At 56.7% G+C, this 17549-nt stretch overlaps 1 protein-coding gene across 1 annotated transcript; it reads right to left on the reverse strand.

Moving 5' to 3' along the window:
• Nucleotides 1-3983: 3983 nt before the first annotated feature.
• On the reverse strand, nt 3984-17327 carry TGM2 (transglutaminase 2). The gene is made up of 13 exons (XM_036396046.2): nt 17261-17327; nt 14677-14856; nt 11803-12045; nt 10623-10741; nt 9711-9839; nt 9079-9259; nt 8005-8140; nt 7786-7889; nt 7424-7663; nt 7003-7275; nt 5404-5564; nt 5047-5183; nt 3984-4757 (listed from the first exon to the last, which is right to left on the reverse strand). Exons 1-13 carry the CDS (start codon nt 17268-17270, stop codon nt 4601-4603), a joined length of 2070 nt encoding a protein of 689 aa, XP_036251939.1. The 5' UTR covers nt 17271-17327; the 3' UTR covers nt 3984-4600.
• Nucleotides 17328-17549: the final 222 nt, after the last annotated feature.

The raw sequence follows: 17549 nt of genomic DNA on the forward strand, positions 1-17549 counted from the left end.
ATTGTTTCATATGCCCTGGAGAGGATCTGCAAAGCGGATTATGTTTTATACTGATTTACAAATCTTCCCTTAAAGGGACTATATTTAGCACTGCTTTCACAAAGCCTTGCAGAGGCTGGGTGGTGTTGTGGGAGCAGGAGGGAGCTGGTGTGGGTCCTCCTGGTGAAAATCACCTTTGTGTGGTGTTGCAGAAACTAAGGTGGGGTTTTCAAAGAAAGAAATGTGACAAGGTACTGGCTGTCCTTCCTTGCCTTTGCAAATCAGGTTTTTGTTGTTTTTTTAAGAGCTGGAACAAATGCCTCCAAAAATACTTGACTGTTAGGCAGCTGCCTGTGCAGTTCAGTACCTCAGTGCACTGGTGTGCATTCCCTACCGTGTAACCAAGGAATGGGGGCTTATGCACCTGTACAAGGTGAGGAACTCACTCCTGACTAACAGACAGGTTAACTGTGGGATCCCAGGTTGTAATGGTGATGTCCAAGGGCAGAGCCTTCAAGTGGTGGAGGCATTCTGTGGGGGGAGGGTGGGAAGTTGTGCTGCCAGAGTTTTGACCCAGGGCAGGCTGCTGTGGGCTTTGGTTTTTTGGACCAAGTTTTGATATGTTCCCTGTTCAGTTCCAAACTTTCTGTATATTTATCTCTAGGATTAGTTAGAAAAAGTATAAGCTGTCCCTAATGCTCTGAAAAAAAATGACCTGGTAAAACACTTGGATGAAATTTCACAGCAGACTTGGCGCCAGTCTGTTGGAGTGAGCTGGAACACACATTTGGCAGTGATGTCACTGGCTTTAGGGATGTGCCACGGGCATCCTTTGCCTCTCACTTTCTGGAAGGCAACAGTAGGTAGAAAACGTGTTCTTTATTTTTATTTTCAGTAATGGTTTCGTGTAATGACATTTAGGAAGAAGTTTAAAATAAAGGCCAAGGGCCTCACAGGCGTTCATGTGTGCTGGAGCAGAAGGAATCATGGTCATGCTGGTCACGTGCAGGTTTTGAGGCAAAACCCAGGAAACCACAGGACCAGCCAGGGTGGGAGGGGATGTTTAAGGAAAACGAACACTTTGAGTACAGAAATGTCCCCTGGATGCAGAGCAGCCTGAGGGACGAGTGTTCTAGAGCCCATCAAGGCTGGATTCTGGACAGGAGTTGCAAATCTATGTCCCAGTGTTTTCCCTTGGCACAAGGATGTGATGGTTTGCAGCTTGGCTGGGGCATGGTGGCCAAGAATTGCACTGCTGCTGACGGAGCAAATCTGTGTGACAACTGATAGTAGTAAATCATTCACAGATTTAGGGTCTTGTCACTTCTTTCTGGGAAGACACAAATCTCATTTCGTCTTTCTGGGAAAAGACAAGTCTTGCTTTGTGTTTCTGGGAAAAGACAAGGCTTATCTTGTTCTGGGAAGGGACAAGGAGCTGACACTCAGCACATCCCTCTGCTTCCAGTGCCCAGCTGACCAGTCCTTAGTGGTTTGTGTGCCAGCACAGCCCACCATGAGGAGCAGGACAGGGGCTTCACAGGGCATGGACAGGGGAAGCTGCATCAGGGATCAGGCAGGCACAGAGAGGCTGTTGGAGTTGGCCATGCTGGAAGAGGCACCCCTCCATAGTGTCTCCTGTACCTTCTATGGCTGTGGAAAAGGGGATGGTTTCCCATGAGGGACCTCCTGCACTGGGGTTTTTTTGTCTCTCTTGCTGTTTGATGGTGCCTCAGTTATCTTGTTGCACCAAAGAGAGTAAAAATGTTTGTGGAGGAAGAGGGACACCTTTGGAGAGGCAGTACCATTTGGAAATCCTACAGATTTGTTCTTGTGAAAGCTCTGATTTATGGGAGTTTGTTCTAGTTTCGATCCATCAATGAAGGTAAGTTAAAGGTCATCAAGTCTAAAATGAGTTTACAATCAATTCTTGGCAAGTCAGCATCTCCAGCGAGCCGAGATACATCCAGAACCTCTCCAAGAATGCTCCTGCCTGGCTTTAGCACTTGGACTAGCACTGAATTACAAACCCTCCCACACAATGGATACTGGAAATATTTGATTTAGAATTTATTGCTTGCATGGTCAGAGTGCCAAGAGTCTGATGGATGCAGTCCAGAACTGTGCTGGTGATCCAGGATGGGCACAGGGAGATGGAGGCAGTGTGGTACCACACCAGTGATCCAGGATGGGCACAGGGAGATGGATGCAGTGTTGGTACCATGTTGGTGATCTGTATTGGATGCAGGGAAGTCAACCTCAGCTTTGTGGATGATGGAAGAAAATCCAGGCCTGAGAGCCAACCCCTGCCGCTAAACCGTACCTGCAGCGTTTGGAGTCTGCTCCCTTCTCAGAACAGCCTTCCCTTCTCGGAGCAGCCTTGCTCTGCGAGGCTCAGATGGATGGGAGTGACCTTCAGCAAGAGCTGTTCTAATGTTTATTTTATCAGGACCCAGCTCTGAAGCAGCAGAGCTGCTGGTTATTTTTAACCCAGGCTCTGAGCAGCTGGAGGCCTGGCTCAGCAGGGCCCAGTAACAAATGCTCTAAAGAGGGGCCGTGCATCATTGCTGGGCTGAGGAATGTTCCTGACAGGGAAGGCAGCGCTCGTTCATGCTGTTAACTCCTTCAGGATTCTTTGGGGCTTCATGTGCTCTTGGCACTGGTGGTGTCTGGGGGGTTGGTGCTGCAGAGCTGGGGTTGGCATGGCCCCTGGCACCCTGCCTTGAATGCAGGGGGTGAGAACCCCCATCCCTCTCCCTCCTGGAGCTCTTGCCCTGTCCCCAATGCCATGGAGTGGGCGCTCTGTCCCTTGGGAAAGCTCCTTGTGCAAATCCTTATCCCTCCCTGTGCCAGGCCCCACCTCTGTCCCCCCTCTACCCCACGGGGGTCCCAGCTTCCAGCTGCCTTTTTGGGTTGTGTTTGAGCAAAGCAGGACAGGGAGGTGTGGTGGTTAAAGTTCCACAGAGTAAGGGGAGATGGGTTGTGTGGTTCTTCTCCTGGGGGGCATTCTTGAAAGGCTTTTTTGTTGACAAACAATCTGCTGCTGCACTGGGGACTGAGCTCTGCTGTGCCCACTCAAGTTCTGTGCTGGGAGCAGGGGCTGGAGCTGAGATGGGTCCTTGGCCTCCCATGCGGGAAGCAGAGCCAGGTTTGGGGAGTTCTGGCCATGAACCCCACTTCCCCTGGCTTGGGGAAGCAGCAGCTGTGTGTGGAGCACTGCACATGGAGATTTTATCTCATCCTAAAGATAAACAAAGGAAAGCTGGAGAATGGGCAATCCTTGATGGGAAACACTCCCAGCTGTCCAACCAGCCTGAGTCACAGCTGGGATGGGAGAGCCCACAATGTCAGGGTGACTGGGACCAGTCTCCTGTCCCACACACTGTCCCCTCTGCTGGGGCTGTGGTGACTGTGGGACACTCAGTCAGACACCACCAGCTCTATAATGGTTTCCATGGTGTTTGTTTATAGGAGCAGGGAGGCTCCCACCCTGTTTGTGGGGAGTATGTGGGTGGGCCATTCTGGCATGGAAAGTGTTTATCTTCAGCAGGGCCTTGACCCCGGTTCCAGGTGTGAGACAAATCCCCACTCTCCTCCCAAATCCCTGTGCAGGATCCAGCTGCCCTTCACCTGCCCCAGCCCGGGTGGACAGCCCTGCCCAGAGCCCTGCACAGTGTGCAAGAGCTGTTGGTTTGATTACTTGTAGTGTTCTCTCTCCAGTTCTCTGAGCACAGTATGGAACCATTGCTGAGAGAGGAGAAATTACCTGGGAAGGTGTCTTGGGGGCTGTGTAGAGCACCCTGAGAACACCAGACCAGGCTGATTTGGGGCAGAGGGGGTGGCCAATATGAGGCCATTGTGGCTGCAGTGCCAGCCATGGCAATGACCCCCCCACCACCCCAAGTGCTGGGCTGGGAGAACTCACCCCCCTACCCACATGGATGGTGGGCAAGGAGTTGCTGGGTCCTGCTGTGGGGAGAGGAAGGGCAAGAAGAGCCAGGTCTGGCTTTGAAAGTGAAAAATAAAATTTTTATTCAGTGTTTGCATAGTTGATTTATATCAAGGTAATGTCCCATCCCTCCCTGCAGTGTCTGCAGTGGCAGGATGGTTATCAAAGCCAATGCCCGGCTGTACCCAAGCAGGTTATTTTGCAGTAAGTATTTATAAATTTGTTTTATAGGTATATGGTGCATAAACAGCTTTGTGCTCACAGTATAAAATCTCTCTCTATGGAGCTGCAGTCAGAGGATGATGATGGCAGGGCCTGGAGGGGTCGTTCTGCTGCTGCCTCTATGGAAATGGCTCTGGGGCTGCCAGCACTGCACAGAGGAGGGGCTGGCACAGGGGGTCCGGGTGTGCCCAGTGCTGGGGCACAGACAGCACAGGGATGTTCCCACCCCACAGACTGAGAGAACAGCAGTGAAGTGAGCGACTGCCACAGCAGCCCCCAGACCTCCCCAGCCCTTTATCCTGCCTGTGCTCCTGGGGAGGAGCGTGAGTGGCGTCGGTGCCACGTGTCGGGGTCAGGCTGGGCTCTGGCAGTCGCCCTCCTGGGACATGTTGGGCTGAAGCAGGTGGGGGCCAGCGAGGCAGGGTTCCTGCAGCTGGGGGCCAGGGCAGCAGCTCACAGGGGCTGGGGGGCGATGATGACGTTGCGGTAGCCCTTGACCCCCGTCAGTTGGTCGCTCTCAAAGTCCACCATCAGCTTCTGCAGCCCCGACAGCCGCGGCATCAGATCCATTCGGAGTTTGGCCTCTGCCTGCGGCTCCACCGGCTCCTCACTGTGGGAGGGCAGGGAGTTACTGTGGCCTGTCACCCTCAGAGCCCCTTGTCACCCTCCCAGGGCCCGCAGGACAGTGCTGGGACTTTGGCAAGCAATGACCTCTCTAGGGAGGCCGAACCCCTTCCCCAGCGAGGTGTAGGGTCGGGATACTCTGAGTCCATGGGGACCAGCAGAGCCCTGGCTCCTCCTGTGCCCCATGGCTGCCCTCCCTGGGGGCTCCACACACAGAAATCCATCCCCACACCACTCCCAACATCCCAGCCAGGTGAAGGGGGAAAAGCTCTTACAGCTCCTTGACCAGCTGCCCCTCGGTGAGGCCGGTGCCCTCCACCACGAACACGCAGCCGTTCAGGGGCACGGCGAGAGGGTTCACCAGGCTGATCTCGGCCACCAGCTTCCGATTCTGCATCGGCTCTCCTAAAATCTGCAAGTAGGAGAGGTTGGACCCCAAGCACCACCGATCATGAGGGCCATGGTGCTCCCCTTGCCCCAGGGCTGAGGCAGGACCTTAGGGAAGCAGGTCCCAGGGGATGCAGCCCTGCTCAGTGAAGCAGGACCTGCTGCCCAAGCGCTGGGGTAGCCCCCAGAGATCACAGCAACTCATTCCCCTCAAACCCGCCTGGGATGGGACATTGGACCCTTACCCTGATCTTGATTGGTGGATTCTCAACATAAATGTCCCTGACAGCCACGAGGATGTCGCCAGTCTGGTGATCGTTCAGGAGAGCTACCACCTTGATGAGGTTGTCCTGGGTCAGTTTGTCCCTGTACTCTTCGTACAGGATGCGCAGGGGCACCCTCTTCTCTGGAAGGGCAGCAGAGAGGGGTCAGCACCCACGGCATTTCCAGTCCAGAACCCACAGTCCTGTGCTGGCACCCAGCTGCTGCTGGCATGGTTTGGATGATGCCTGCACCAGGGGTCCAGAGTGCCAGCCCTTGGCAGCCAGTGGGGCACTGGGAGGCAGCCTGGTCCTGGGCAGCTGCCCTCACTCAGCCCTCAGCCTTGTTCATCTGAAAGTCCTTCAGGGATGGGGCTGTCCAGGGGAAGGACAGGGAAGGAGGCTGAAAGCAACCAGCTGCAGAACTGCCTGGAACAAGGAGCCCAGAATGGCTATGACCATGAGAAATGGAGCCTGACATTCATGAGGCAAGATTTGAAGTGCCATAGCATCAGCTGAGACTGTGGGGAAGGGAACAAGCCTGGCTTCCTATACTGGCACAAAGTGCTGGGGTGCCCTAAAGAATGCAGCCTGGGAAGTCCTAGAGTCTGTATTCTGAAGCAGGAGCTGAGGGTAGAAGTTTCAGGAGCTCATAATTAATGTTTCAGAAGAAATGGTGTTGGGTTAACTTTTTCACAGGAATGTTAAGGGCCCCAAAGGCCACAGCACATCTCCCCACTCCCCCATCCAGCCCTGCAAAAGGCTCCAAGTACCAGCTGGTGCTTCTGCCAGCATGAGCAGAGGCACATCCCTCTCCCCTCCATGGTGGCAAGGGCCAGCACATTCCTCATTCCTGTAAAGCAGCTCAACACCTGGCAGAGTGCCGAGCACTGCGATTGCAAGAGGGCTGGTGAGGAGCCGGGCTCGGCGCAGGGTAAACATTTGCCTGTTCCAGGACAGCAGATGTGTGGCCTTTCCAAGCCCTGAAGGGTCTCTGCAAGCTCACGTAAGCCCAAACTCGTGTTTAAGGACCAGATGGTGATGTTCACGTGTGTGACGAGGGCGAGGGAGGGTCAGGGGCCGTGCCAGGACAGCTCTGCAGCCCAACGCCCACCCACAGAGACATCGAGAGCTTCAGCTGCTGGCCAGGAAACCCAGTGCTGCTCACTTCCTCCAGCCTGGGACCACGCACTCAGGGCTGAGCTGGGTGAGTTCCTCTCTCACTGGTGTGGGAAGGTCCCACCAGAGAGCCCAGCCTAGCCCAAAGTCTGGGGGAAAGCAGGAGGGATGCAGACAAGTGCCACAGAGTGCCTAGGGATGGCAGCTGGGTGTGCCCAGCCTGCTCCCTTGGCATAGCAGCTACAGCAGCAGTGGCTTGTCCAGCTCCAAGTGCATTTCCAGCCTCTGCCTGAGCAATTTCCTCACACAGAGATTAAAAATCCTCTCACAAAGATTAAAAACCCACAGTGGTAGTTAGCTAAGGAGGATGCCCCAAAGTGGCATTGCCTACTGAGCAGCTGAACACGGGCTGAGCTGACTCCAGCCCTGGTGAAGCATCTCTTTCACCATCAGTGGGTCCCTTACCTGCCCTGGGCTCAATGTCAATCTCCACCGGGTCGGTGAGGCCGCACTGGGGCCCCAGGGTGCCGTTGTGGCTGCTGGCACGGGCACACAGTGTCACCCTGCAGACACGCTCCTCATCCGTGTTGTTGTTGACCACAGCAAAGACATCGAAGTCGCTGCCCTTGTTTGCACCCTCTGACACCTTGATCCTGAGGTGCAGCCCCTCATCCTCCTCGCCGATGGACTTCTTCTGATGCTCTGCCTTCTCAAACACTGCCCGCTCCTCCTCAGACCCTGCAGTGCACAAAATCCCTGTGATTCCCTGGAGTACGGGGAGGGCCTGGCCTGGGCTGCTCTGCCCTGAGCCCTGCAGCCCTCCTGCTCCTGTTGTTTCCCAGCAGCAACATCCCTCTCTGGAGTCTGCCCCTGAAATCCCCCATACCCTCTGGGTATTTGTAGTTGTGGGTGATGTCCTCCCGGCTGTCCCTGCCGATGCTCTTGGTGCTGATGAACTTGCCCACGTCTGAGGAGCGGATGCTCTGCTTCTGCATCCCATCACCCTGCACCACCCAGTACACCACGTCAGCGTTCACCTCGGCGAAGATGAAGGGGATGTCGTACTTGAGCAGCATGTCACCCTCTTTGATGGCCTTGACAGGGGCTGGCCCGCAGCAGTAAACTCCTGCACGGAGCAGAGCCACTGTCACCACTCCAGGGCTCAGCCACAAGGGGTGGCTGTGGTGGGGTGACCCAGCTGTGCTGGGGTGTGAGGAGGATGGAGCTTCTGTGTGGAGCACGTTGTACCTTCACTCTTCTCCTGAGGGGTCGGGTCCAGCACCTGCCACCCATCATAGACAGCTCCCAGGTCTGGACGGGTCATCCACGACTCCACCCAGCAGTGGAAGTTCCTGCGAGGAAAACCAGTGTGTAGGAGTCTCAGCCTCCCCCAGCACCTGCCAGGCCCTGGGGAAGGGGCAGAAGTAGCCCAGGGTGGGCAGGCTGAGGTCCTGCTGTGCTGCTCACCAGATCTTGTCCCAGGATTGCCTCTCCTGCTCCCCCCGCTCGTTGATGTAGCGGTCGATGGTCAGGTTGGCGTTGGTGTCGTGGGCTGAGTTGAAGTTGGTCACCACTCGGCTGGGGATCCCCAGGCACCTCATGACTGTGGGGAGCAGGGCAGGGTGAGACAGGGCCAGGTTTGCTCCACTCCCATCCCACAGAGCCCCAGGTTTGCACAGCTCATGTGCTGTGGAGCCCCAGGTTTGAACAACTCCTGCCCTTCCCTTTGCCTGCGAAAGAGCTGCCTGGGGACTGATCCCCAGGTGAAGCCAGCTCCCACAGCCACAGTGCACAGGCAAGCTGGCTGGGTGGCACCTGCTCTGACTGCCTGACAGGTTTGACATTGCAGCAAAAAAAGGCACAAAAAGTGTCTGTGAGAGCTTTGGAGGTAGAGTGTGGGCAGCCGTGCTGAACCCCGGATTTCATCTCCCAGCTGTCTTTCACTGCTCAGGGAGCTCCCCAGGGAGCAGGGAGGCAGTTACAGTGCTTCAAAGGAAGGCTATAAACCTCTGCGAGTCACTGAAAATCCACTTTAGTTTTTTGCTATTTCTCTCCTCTAAAAAGGATCTTGTCTGTCTGTGACACATCAGTGCTCTCACAGGCAGCGTTTTTCTTGGGGCAAAGTTGCACGAGCATATGTGAGTGTTTCCCAGCGGCAGCAAGTTTGGAATTTTTCTCTTGTTTTTCCCCAGTCTGATTGTCCTGGTGGCCATGACATTATTTTGATCTTAGTGGATTCGTGACTTTATTGCAAACTTGGCCTTAAAGCCACTTCCCTCACCCTGGCCTGCCTCAGTTCCTCCCTCGCTGCCTGGCCTGGGAGGCAGTGCTGATTGAAAAACCAGAGCCCTTTTGTATAATTTTTTCCCTCTATTTCCTGACAAACTAGAGTAATAGAGAGCTAATTGCAAAGGAATCATTGCAGGCTGATTGCAGCTCTTCCCTCAGGATGCAGCACCAGGAGTGGATGGGGTGGGAGATGTGGGGAGATGGGTGACCCTGTCCTGTGGAGAAGGAGACACCAGAGGAATCTGCTCTCACCAGTGCAAGCCACAGCAGCAAAGACCCAGCACTGGCCATACTTGACTGGCTGGCACCCAAAATTCTTCCACCTCTTGAGAATGTCCACGCTCCCAATCCAGGCCATGGGGCTCATCCCATCCTCGTAGCGGTTGTCCCACCGCCCAAAGAGCACCCCTCGGTCCTCGTCATTGCAGTTCACCTGTGGCAGGAGAAAAGGGGGACGATGGAGGGGCAGGAACAGCCTGGGGAGGGAGGAGGGAGGGAAAAAGCCTTTGCCCCATTCACATGCACTGGCACCCACATTAATACCCATAATAATCCATGCAAGAGCTCACTGGGATGCAGGTGGACAGGGTGCTAATTAGGGATGAATTTTAGAAACACATCCTCCTGCCTGGGAATTTGGGAGTGATTATCCCTGAAATGATCTGTGCCCATCCCTGCTTTTTGTTTCCTCTAAAAAAGCCCTTACACATATAGGAGCAGTAACAGAGAAAGGATGTAAAAGAGAGAGGAAACACCCCAGAGAAGGAAAACGGTGTGAAACGGGGTGGGGGGGTGGCAAATGCTGTCTGCCACTGCTGTAGCTGGGGGGTGTTTGCAGCCCAGGGAATGAGGGGTGCTGGGGACAGGGTGCACCCCAGACTCACCATGGCGCTCACCACCCTGCCAATGTACACGGGGTCATTGCGGCGGGAGCAGTCCCGGTTCTGGTCCCTCAGGTGTTTGGGGTTTATGTCCAGCATCTTGAGGCAGATGGCCAAGACTTCATCCTCAAACTGGTGGGGAGCAGGGAGAAAAGGTTGTGCGAGGTCCCCACAGGGGCTCTGCCACCTATCCTCCCTCTCTGGCTCAGTGTGATGCCCCTGCCAGCAGAGCTGCTGGGTGCAGGGGTCACACCTCCTCAGGGTCCCCTCCCCGGCCAGTATCCCCTGAGTGATGTCCCCACTGTCCCCACTCAGCCTGTGAAGCCTGTAGGTGATCTCCTGCCTACGTCCTGGGGCTGGATCTGGTTTCCTGTGACTGCACAGGGGTCAGGGCAGGGACCTGACCTCCTGGAAAATCTATTTCCCATCAGAGCTGAGTCACAGCCCTTCCTTGAATTGAGGTGTGGATCCTGTGGAGGCCATGGGCACCCCCACTGCTGTGGGCCCTTAGCCCTTTGCTCAGGGAGGGTGGCTGAGCAAGCCCTGTGCCCCGGGGGTGCAGCTCAGGGTGTGAGCACTGCCTTATCGACAGCCCTGGCACAGTGCCCAGGAATTCATTATCAGGCACCAGCTCCCAGCACAGCAGGGCCACCCAGATTAGGGACACATGGCCATGGGGCCCCCAGGAGCCAGGGGGAAACACTCCCCTTGCCTTGCCATGCTTTCAAGTCAGCACATTCCCTCTTGGAAATGAGACTCCGGGTTCTTTGACCCATGGCTGGACCCCGAGGTGCTGACAGCATTTGGGGTGCAGGCTGGTGAGGGGCACACACGTGGCACCAGTCCCTGTGTCCTGCAGCGCCAGAGCTGCATGGCCAGAGGTCCCAGGGGTCCCAGGGGGCCTTGCCTGCTCACCTGGCCGAAGTTCCAGGGGATGGAGTAGATGTAATCAGAGGTGCCCTGGAAGATGAGCCCGTCCTGGGACAGGACGTACTCACGGCGCTCGTTCTCATCGCGCATGAAAACCGTGTCCTCTGCGGGGACAGCAAGAGATGGGGACAGGGCTCTGCCCTGCACAACCAGCTGCCTGACCCCCTCCCTGTGGATGGATCCAGTGGGAAATGAGGCACCAGGGGCTGGAACTGCTCATGCCTTAAACAGCTGCTGGGGAATTTCAGCCCAGGTTCATTTAAAGTGATGGGAAAATTTCAGCGGGTTTGTGGTTTGCTTTGTATTCTTTCTCATGTCCCTGTCTTTCCTCCCTTTTATTTAATGGAGATGGATCTCTTCTCAGCAGGGGAGACCTCCCTAGGGGTGCAGTGAGCAGTGGGAGTGGGTGTGCTGGTTCAGCACAGCCAAAGCCATTTCACTCACAGCAGCTACTGCTGTGGAAATCAACATTTACTGGAAATGTTTGCAGAAGGAAACCCCACATGTTCAGCACAGCCCTGCGCTGAGCACAGCTTCCTATGGCCCCTTATCTCTGCAGATCCAGCGTGGGACACTTGAGATCCAGGAAATCAGCCAGTCCAGAGGCAGGGGAAGGACATGGAGAGGGGAAAATCCCAGGGCTGTCGAACCTTACAGCACTGAACCGAACCTCTCCTCTGGGTCTGGCTGCCCTAATTTCACCAGGACAGTAATATTCATGTCACTGAGTCCACAGCTGGGTGCCTGGGTGAGGATGGGTGAGAATGGCCCTGGTGGGGGTAATTAGGGACAACTGGGGGCAATTAGGGACATTTAGAGGCTTTTCCCTTGTCCCCTGCCAGGGACTGCCCAGGGCTTCACACCAGCAGCACAGTGGTGAGCTCCCACCATGGTGGGGGCAGCCTGGACAGGCCATTGGGTGTTTGGGGTGGTGGCAAATGGCTCTGGGTGTTGCAGGGTGGGGATGGTACTCCTGGCCCTGACCCACTGCAGGGATTGTGTGGAGATAGAAGCAAAATGAGGCTTTCTGCTTAAACCTGCCTTCAGACCAGGGCTTGGGACACCTGGAACTGCGCTGGGATGAGACCTGTGAGGGGTGCCTGGGGAGCATCTTGTGCTTTCCTGAGCCTTGGAATCCCTGGACTCAGAGAGGTGAAAGCCTCACCTGGGTGCCAGGGGTTGAAGAGCAGGATGAAGTCCCCGATCTGGTAGCTGGAGCCCTGGTAGTCGGTGCAGGTCTCCAGGGTCAGGCTGTAGCGGCCGATGCGGGCGTCGGGTGGGGAGCAGAGCGACACGGACAGGGACTCCCCGTCCTGCTGCTGCACCACGGCACTCCAGCACGACTCCTCGGGGCAGTCAGTCATGGCAAAGTGGGACTGGGTTCCTGATGTCTCACTGGGGCAGGGCCCTGTTGAGAAAGAGTAGGTCAGCTCTCCCAGTGCTCCAGAGCCCCTGGAGCCCCGTGTCACCGTGATGTTTTCTGAAAAATCCCTTCACCAGGAATTTTCTCCTGAGAACCCTCAGAAAAGAAATGTAAGCAATAATTATCTGATTGCTTAGAATGTAGTCTGGAGGTTGCTTACCTACAGGTGCATCTTTGATTGATTCCATGTGAATTGTTTTTAGTTAATGACCAATCCCAGTCCAGCTGTGTCAGGACTCTGGTCAATCGTGGGTTTTTATTATTAATTCTTTTCCAGCCTTTTGTCTATATCCTTTCTCTTTCTTTAGTATAGTTTTAGTATATAATTTCTTTTGATATGATATGATATGATATGATATGAGATAATATAATATAATATAATATAATATAATATAATATAATATAATATAATATAATATAATATAATATAATATAATATAATATAGTATAATATAATAATCAGCCTTCTGAGAGCCTAAAGTCAGATTCTCACCTCTCACCTCATCCTGGAGACCTCACAACACAACAGCCCCGTGGAGGCTGCACCAAGGGCACCTGCTCCAAGCCCCCTGCCCTGTGGCAGCTGCCTGGATCTTGGCTGTCCTAGTCTGGAATATTCCCATGTAGTTTATTTATTATTAAATATATTATTATATATATAAAATATAATATATATTTACTGAGGGCACAGGGTAGCCCAGGCGTGTCTCTCACTGTTTGGGAAGGGACAGACTCGCCCTGGGGGGGCCAGCAGAGCACAGGGGTGCTCACCCCGGGGCCAGGTCTCTGTTCTCAGACGCACCCGCTCCTGTCTGCTCCCAGCAGCGCTGCTGAGTCCCTGCAGCCACGCACGGGGGCTGGCAGAGCCCGGCCATGAGCCCCGGCCCCCGTCCCCGGCTGCCCCGGTCGGTGTGTGCAGCCTCAGGCGTTGCTGCAAACATCCCGGCGCTAGGGATGACCTCAGTGGCCAAAGCGCCGAGCCTGGGACAGGGTGATCCCTGCCGGCCCCTCCGAGCTGCAGCCACGGCCAAGCCACCTGCCCCGAGCCGGCTCCAGAGCCGCGCTCCGAGCGGTGCCGCCCAGCCCGGCCCTGCGCAGCCTGGCCGGCAGCCGAGGCAGCGGTGCCACTGCTGTCCCCCCTCCCCGCCGGAGCACAGCCCCGGCTGGGCCCCTGCCAGCCCTCGCCCACAGGCCGGTCACCAAAAATACTCGTGAACTCATGCTAGTGACACAGTTTCTCCTCTCGGGGAGGCTGGGCTGAGTTCACGGCGTCCTTTGGGCAAGAGCCAGCGCTGCCGTGAGCTGGGCAGACACAGGAGCCTGCCTCCTCCTCCTCCTCCTCCTCCTCCTCCTCCTCCTCCTGCTGCCTCCACAGCCCACAACGTCCCCCTAGACTCCGGCACCCGAACGGGGCTCTGCCAGCACGGCTACTGCAAAAATACAGCTCTGTTTTCACTCTACTCTTCCTTCCCTCTTTCTTGTGAGAGGCAGGACATGACCTCGGTGGCTTTGCTGTCCCAAATGCAGGGACAGCTCTGGCAGTCCTTGCCTTGACAGGTCCGGCCCCAGTTTGTAATGTGCTGGGGCTGCTGGGGTGGCACTGCCACGTGCCTCTGTGAGCACCACAGCACCTTTGCCCTCTTTCTGCAGCTCTGGGGCTGGGATCCAGCCCAGAGGAGCCTCTGCCAGCCTGTGCCTGGCCTGGGAGGCTCCTCTGGGCTGTGCCTGTGGCTTCTCCCCCTGCGAAACCAGCCCGGGTCTGCCCGGCTGTAGCATGGCCATGGGGCTGCTGGGGCACCGAGGTGTAGGATGAAGCTGGGACGTGCTGGGTTTTGTTTTGTCACCAGAGCTTTTGGGATGGAAATAGGAGAGTTTTACTCTGCGAGGAAACTTGGGTGCAGTTTTACTTTGAATTCTGGCCGGGTTGACTCAGCATGGTGCTTCAGCCCCAAAATAGCTCCTGCCTGAGGAATAGTTTCCTCTCCCTTTGCTCTGAGCTGGCGGGCTGAGCCCCTGCCCGGTGGCTGCACCCAGCCCTGGCTGTGAGAGCCCAGCCCAGCCCAGCCCCGGCCCGGGGGGCTGCGCTGGGGGGGCTCCGTGGGAACATTTCCTTTCTCCAGTGTTTGTGTTTCCTGAGCAAACCCCGCTCTGGGATGTCTGAGAGGACAGCAGGGCTGGGTGTAAATCCCATCAGCAGAAATGCTGTGGTACCTCTGGCTGAAAAGATTCACTGTGCTGATGTTTCTGAGAGGAGCAGGAGGGTTGGGCAGGATCCTGGCCTCAGCCAAGGTACTTGCTGGTGAGCTGGCAGCCCTGTCATGCTCTTAGTCTGGCTCAGCGCTGAGAGGAGGAGGACGAGGAGGAGGTGATGATGCTGGTGGGTTTTCTTTGCTTTATTTATCACTTCCTCTCTCAGTAAGGGGATGAATTTCTACCTTTTTTCTTGTTATGATATAAAAGCTGTGCACAGCACCAGGTGAGGAGCAGGGACTGTGTGACATGGGGCAGGTGCCGTGGCACAGCCCCCGTGGGAGCACAGCTGAGCTTTGGGGGCAGGGGCAGAGGTGGTGACACCCACCCAGCCCTCCCTGGCGACACAGACGTGGCGGCACTCACCGGTCTCGACGTTGAAGGAGAGTTTGTCCACGCTCTCGTCGTAGGCGCGGCCCGAGAAGCGCAGGGTGATGCTGAAGGGCTGTCCCCGCCGCAGCACCAGCTGCTTGCAGCCCATGTCCGCCGTGCGGTGCTCCCGCCCGTTGCGGTCGCAGTGCAGGTCCCACGTCTCCAGCACCAGGTCTGCGAAGGCAGGGGCAGGTACAGCTCTGAGCTGGGACACGTCTCACAGCACCGAGGCTTGGCAAGGGGGGTGGCTGCGCCCATCCCGAGCCCCGCGTTGGGACCTTGGAGAGGGGTCAGATCCTCCCCCACCCGCAGCGCCCTGTGCTCCCAGGTGTGCCGGGCAGAGCATCTTTCCGGGAGGGCGCTGTGACCGTGCCAGACTCTGAGCATCCTTCCAGCAGTGCTCTGAGGGCTGGGTTCCCGTTGTGTGCTGTGACAGGGGCACAGCTTTGGCAGCCAAGCTCACAGCGAGTTTTTGCCCTCCTGATCCAGCTCTATGCTGTGTTGTGCCGTGGAGCTGCCTCTGTGGTATCACTGTGCTGCCAGAGCTGTGCCTGGCCTGTGTCTCACAGCACCCAGCACCAGGCAAAGCCCAGCACTCAGCTCTGCTCTCAGGGGGCCTTCACTGGGGCTGCTGTCTGTGTGCCCCCAGCCCAAGCATGTGCTGCTGAGTGAGCCCAGGAATGCCCAGGATGTTCCTGTGCCTCAGCCAGGCCTCCAGCAGCTTTACTGTGCTGACAAATTGGTGAGAGCAAGTGTAGATATGGTGACAGAGGGTGTCTGATGCCCCAGCCATATTCAGGCTGCTCTGCTCTGCTGGCAGCCCAGGCAGGGCTGTGTGCCAGCCACCAGCAGCCACGTCCCTGCCATCCTGGGCACTGTGCTGGAGCAATGAGATATCCATCATCCCCTGAGGCCACTGACCCCTGACTGCTCTGCAGTGATGTATTCATCACCAGGATAAGCAAAAGCACTCTGTGCAGAGAGCACAGAGCAAGTGAGGGACTGGGCAGATCAGTGGGCAACCAGTGGGCAAGCTGAGGCTCAGTGCCCCATGCCATGGCTCCCCTCGGCCATGCCCATCCCAGTACCAGCTCTGGAAGTCACCCAGCCCTCCCTGGACAGTGCCAAATGGAAACAGCAGCCCCTGAGCTCACCATCCCCAGAGCTAAATGAAAACACCGCTCCTGGCTCTCTGGGCAAGGGGACTCTGCAGTATGGGCCCAGGGGAGGGCAGTGGGCTTGTCACTGTCCCCAGCACAATGTGAGAGCTGCTTGAACGGTCCCTAACTAAGGGCAAGGTCCCCACAGCCAGGCCATGGGAACTGTGAAGTGGGGACAGAGCCCACACAAGCCCCTTCCCTCCCTGCCTCCCCCTCTGTGAGCAGCACAGCCCTGTGCTATGGAACATGGGCTGTACAAGTGGAATCTCACATGGAGCTTGGTTGACATGGTTAAGCTTGCTGACAATAAAATAAACAAAAAGTGTGTTCAGAGAACAGGATCAGGGCTCCTTGTCACAGTCATCCTGGGGTTTTCATCCTCAGCAGATTTAGCAAAAGAAGTAGATTTCTCAAAGCACAGGTGCCTCCAATCAAACCAATGGGTGCCAAGAGATGAGTGGGAAGGCGGCTGTGGTGCTGCAAGTGGTAGCAGCACCCTGGGCACTCAGGAGCAGGAGCTGCCCAGTGTGTTCAGGACAAGAGGACACAGTGCTAAGCTGTGCCAAGGGAAATTTAGGCTGGACATTAGGAAAAAATTTTTCACAGAGTGATTGGGCTTTAGAATGTGCTGTCCTGGGACATGGTGGAGCCTCTGTCCCTCGAGGTATTTAAAAAAAGACTGGATGTGGCACTTAGTGCCAGGGTCTGGTTGATAAGGTGCTGTTAGGGCATAGGTTGGACTTGAGGCTCTTAAAGGTCTTTTCCAACCTAGTTAATTCTGTGATTCTGTAGCTGCTCAGCTATGTGTCTGAGTGAGTGTCCGACCCGAGGGACCTGTGTTGGTATTGCTACAGCAGAGCTGGGAGCCAGGGCAGCCTGAGGCACTGTGGCACGGCAGAGCAGAGTGATGCCGTCTCACCCAGAGGGCTGCGTGCCCGCGGGAATCACACAGACCCATTCCTGGGACTTTGGGGGCAGCTCTGTGGGAGCTGGGGGTGTCTCTGCCCTGAAGAGCCAAGCGTGCAGCATTCCCGAAGCCCAGAAGCTCTGTTCCTGCCTGAGCCCCCTGAAATCCCCTCACCCTGTCAGGCACACGCTCCCGGCCCAGCTGTCCCCCCTGCTCTACCGGGAAAGCTTTAAATAGCACCAAACTTCATCCGACGGCTCCCAACGACGCCCGGGCCGGAGGAGGAAGGGCACAGAGTGCGCGGACCCTGCTGGGCTGTGATCGCCGTCCCGCCGCAGTCTGTCCGCTCCCCACCGCCTTGCCTTGGCTGGTCAGGGACCGGCTGCAGCCCCAGCGAGCCCGGAGCGTTGCGGGGGCACCGAGCGCGGGCTGGGGCGGGGATGCGGCCGCTCGGGACTTCCCGGGACGGGACCGAGCCCCGGCACCTGCGGGGTTCGCGCCGCGCTCCTACCTTCGGCCATGGTGCCGGGCGGTGCGGGTGGGCGCTGCCGGTGCCTGTCCGGCTGTCCCGGTGCCTGTCCCGGTGCCTGTCCCGGTGCCGCGGGCAGCGCTGTCGGTGTCGGTGTCGGTCCTGGCCGCGGTCCGGGTGCCGGGGGAGCTGCCCCTCACCAGCCGCTGTCCGGCCCCACCGCCCGCCCCATTTATCCCGCCCGCCCCCCGCGCACCCCCCGCCTCTCCCCGCGGCCGGGCCGCCGGAGGGAAGAAAGGAAAAACAAAGTTTCCAGGAAACGGGCGGCTTT

This window comes from Molothrus ater, chromosome 17 (assembly GCF_012460135.2).
Source record: "Molothrus ater isolate BHLD 08-10-18 breed brown headed cowbird chromosome 17, BPBGC_Mater_1.1, whole genome shotgun sequence".
In the NCBI taxonomy this organism is placed as follows: domain Eukaryota; kingdom Metazoa; phylum Chordata; class Aves; order Passeriformes; family Icteridae; genus Molothrus; species Molothrus ater.

Coding starts and splice junctions, on each gene's coding strand:
- TGM2 (XM_036396046.2), bottom strand. Junction 9,840..10,622: donor TCCCCTGGAACTTCGGCCAG/GTGAGCAGGCAA, acceptor GCTCCCCACCAG/TTTGAGGATGAAGTCTTGGC. Junction 8,141..9,078: donor TGCTGCTGTGGCTTGCACTG/GTGAGAGCAGAT, acceptor TGCTCCCCACAG/TCATGAGGTGCCTGGGGATC.